Source organism: Onthophagus taurus, chromosome 8 (genome assembly GCF_036711975.1).
Source record: "Onthophagus taurus isolate NC chromosome 8, IU_Otau_3.0, whole genome shotgun sequence".
NCBI classification, from domain to species: domain Eukaryota; kingdom Metazoa; phylum Arthropoda; class Insecta; order Coleoptera; family Scarabaeidae; genus Onthophagus; species Onthophagus taurus.
Window position 1 is genome coordinate 4,218,416 of NC_091973.1, and position 3,470 is coordinate 4,221,885.

The 3,470-nt window shown below is 32.8% G+C and overlaps 1 protein-coding gene across 1 annotated transcript; it reads left to right on the forward strand.

The window, feature by feature from the left end:
* Positions 1–206: 206 nt before the first annotated feature.
* LOC111425563 (acyl-coenzyme A diphosphatase NUDT19-like) lies at positions 207–1,650 on the forward strand. The gene is made up of 4 exons (XM_023059670.2): positions 207–797; positions 856–1,085; positions 1,138–1,345; positions 1,410–1,650. The coding sequence occupies exons 1-4, from the start codon at positions 368–370 to the stop codon at positions 1,598–1,600; spliced, it is 1,059 nt and encodes a 352-aa protein (XP_022915438.1). The 5' UTR covers positions 207–367; the 3' UTR covers positions 1,601–1,650.
* The last annotated feature ends 1,820 nt before the right edge of the window (positions 1,651–3,470 follow it).

Sequence of the window (3,470 nt, forward strand, 5' to 3'; positions counted from 1 at the left end):
ATGTATCATGACAAAATCAGATTTTATTTTGCTCATATTGCATGAATTTTGCTTTAACATCAATATTAATTAACGAAATAATTTTGATTTAAAAAAAATTGTTCACATTTTGAAAAAATAACCTTCAATAAATCCAAAGATTTCTCGAACTACTTCTTAAGTAAACGACATACAGTATCTAATAGTGCTAATACAATTACGTTATCTACGGAGTCCGTTTTTTTTTTCAGAACATAATTTTAACGCGTCAGTCTCGAACTTTAGTCGCAGGCGGAGTGAGCGCGCCTAACCTAAAAACAGAATAATTGAAAATATGTACGGTTGCAAAGTTTAAAGTGTTCCCGTACGTTGATTTTATCGTTCGGAGATGCGGCCTAGTTTGAAACCGTGGCGGGACTCGGCCAGCATAATTTTGGTGGCGAAAACCGCGTTTGCTCCGGCCAAAAAACAATCTGATTTCAATTACAAATTATTATCCATAAAGAGGAGCTCCAGGTCTGGCTTTATGCCAGGCACCTATGTCTTTCCCGGCGGCGCCATCTGTAAGGCTGATGTCTCTAGAGATTGGTTGAAACTCTATGAAGATTTCGGTTTTAAGTATGACTCTTTCGATAAGCTCAATCCCAAGGATAATCGTCCCAAACTATTCAAGGATACAAATGACGTTGATCTCCCGAAATTTCTTTCATTAAGAATTGGGGCTATTCGTGAAACTTTTGAGGAATGTGGTATTCTTATTTGTAGAAGTTATAAAATTAATTATAAAGAAAGAATTGCTAGATGGGGTTCTTTTATTGGTAAAACAATATTAATTATAATGTAAAATAATAAAATATATTTAAAATTAAATTTTAGATCTTCCTGAAATTAAAAAATGGCAACTTAAAGTTCATGATGATCCAGAAAAATTTATAGAGATGTGCAGAAAATTTGAAATATATCCTGATGTTTGGTCTCTTAAAGAATGGGCTAACTGGGTGACCCCACCATCTTTACCAATTCGTTTTGATGTTGCTTTCTTCCTCACAGCTTTTCAACAAACCCCAGCTGCTTATGCTGAAGAAATGGAAGTGTCACATTTGGAAGTAAATATTATCCTTAAATTTTAATCTACTTTAGTTGTAATTAAATTTTAAGTGGGGAACGCCGGCTGATTACTTAACAAGAAACAGAAACGAAGAAATTTTATTACCTCCACCGCAATTTTACGAGATGTGCAGATTGAAAAATTTCCTCGATATTGATAATTTACTCAAATTTTCCGGGGAAAGGGCTGTACACGGCGTTGAAAGATATTTTCCATCAAGAGTCGATACTAAGGATGGTTTATATTCAATCCTTCCAGGTAATATCTTTTATTTCGTTTTCAAGTAATGTATGCAACCGAATATACAAATATATATTTGTAGGTGATGACTTGTATCCAGAAAGTATTGATGAAACAAATGATCAAGTTCCATTCGTTGATAAATTACCTGCAAGTCACGTGCAAAATAGAATTTTGCATCGTTCGCCATACAACAATGCAGTATTTACGCTCAATTTTAAACCTAAGTGTAATCATATACTTCCTTCAAATTATCCTGTTAACAAATTATAAATTTTTTGTTTTGAGGTTTCTTAGATGGAAATATATTTGATATTTATGTATATATATTTTTCATTTATATTCATTCTTGTAATATTTTTAAAAAGACAAATTTTTAATACACCTCATTTTTAGTGGTAAACTTAAAATTTATTTTAACAAGATTTAGAAACTCCAGCACCCTGGAACTACTCTAGATGATTTGGATAGGCCCTCTAACACACTCTGCCTATCTGCACCTTCAGATTTGTCGTAGAAGCGGAAGAGGAATTGAAAATACGTCATTTTTAAATTTAGAATTAATTTTTTCAAAAATCACGGATTGCAGCACTCTAGAACTATTCTAGATAATTCGAGTAAGCATTTTTATATATCCACAGCGCCAGATTTATCTCGGACCGGATGGATGAATATTTGAATTTTTATGGTTTTTGGTAGTATTAATTTTTTCAAAAACTAGATATTCCAAAATCGTGGGAGTACTCTAGATAATTCTGGTCACCCCTCTAGTACACTTCTTGCCTATTCGCATCTCAGATTTGCCGTAAGATCATAGAGTTTTTGAAAATACGTCATTTTTATCTTTAAATTTAGAGTTAATTTTTTTCAAAAATCACGGATTGCAGCACTCTAGGACTATTCTAGATAACTTGAGTAGGCCTTTTTGTATACTTTTTGTCTATCCACACCGCCAGATTTATCTCGGACCGAATGGATGAGTATTTGAATTTTTATCATTTTTAGTAGTATTAATTTTTTCAAAAACTAGATATTCCAAAATCGTGGGAGTACTCTAGATAATTCTGATAGCCTCTCTAGTACACTTCTTGCCTATTCGCATCTCTAGATTTGCCGTAGGATCATAGAGTTTTTGAAAATACGTCATTTTTAACTTTAAATTTAGAGTTAATTTTTTTAAAAAATCACGGATTGCAGCACTCTAGGACTATTCTAGATAAATCGAGTAGGTCTTTTTGGATACTTTTTGTCTATCCACACCGCCAGATTTATCTCGGACCGGATGGATGAATATTTGAATTTTTATGGTTTTTGGTAGTATTAATTTTTTCAAAAACTAGATATTCCAAAATCGTGGGTGTACTCTAGATAATTTTGATAGCCCCTCTAGTACACTGTTTGCCTATTCGCATCTCTAGATTTGCCGTAGGATCATAGAGGAGAGTTTTTGAAAATACGTCATTTTTAACTTTTAATTTAGAGTTAATTTTTTTCAAAAATCACGGATTGCAGCACTCTAGGACTATTCTAGGTAAATCGAGTAGGTCTTTTTGGATACTTTTTGTCTATCCACACCGCCAGATTTATCTCGGACCGGATGGATGAATATTTGAATTTTTATGGTTTTTGGTAGTATTAATTTTTTCAAAAACTAGATATTCCAAAATCGTGGGAGTACTCTAGATAATTCTGGTCGCCCCTCTAGTACACTTCTTGCCTATTCGCATCTCAGATTTGCCGTAGGATCATAGAGTTTTTGAAAATACGTCATTTTTGACTTTAAATTTAGAGTTAATTTTTTTCAAAAATCACGGATTCCAGCACTCTAGGACTATTCTAGATAAATCGAGTAGGTCTTTTTGGATACTTTTTGTCTATCCACACCGCCAGATTTATCTCGGACCGGATGGATGAATATTTAAATTTTTATCGTTTTTAGTAGTATTAATTTTTTCAAAAATTAGATATTCCAAAGTCGTGGGAGTACTCTAGATAATTTTGATAGCCCCTCTAGTACACTTCTTGCCTATTCGCACTTCCAGATTTTCTGTAGAGCCATTTTAAAAATACGTCATTTTCAACTGTAAACTTAGAATTAATTTTTCTTTAGGAGAGGAGAGATTTTTTACAAATTAATAAAATT

What these genes read in the sequence shown, in the direction of transcription:
- LOC111425563 (XM_023059670.2), top strand. Translation starts at nt 368, where the DNA reads ATGCGGCCTAGTTTGAAACCGTGGCGGGACTCGGCCAGCATAATTTTG. An exon ending in TAGATGGGGTTCTTTTATTG is followed by an intron (nt 798 to 855) that starts GTAAAACAATAT and finishes ATTAAATTTTAG; the next exon opens with ATCTTCCTGAAATTAAAAAA. An exon ending in TTTATATTCAATCCTTCCAG is followed by an intron (nt 1,346 to 1,409) that starts GTAATATCTTTT and finishes ATATATTTGTAG; the next exon opens with GTGATGACTTGTATCCAGAA.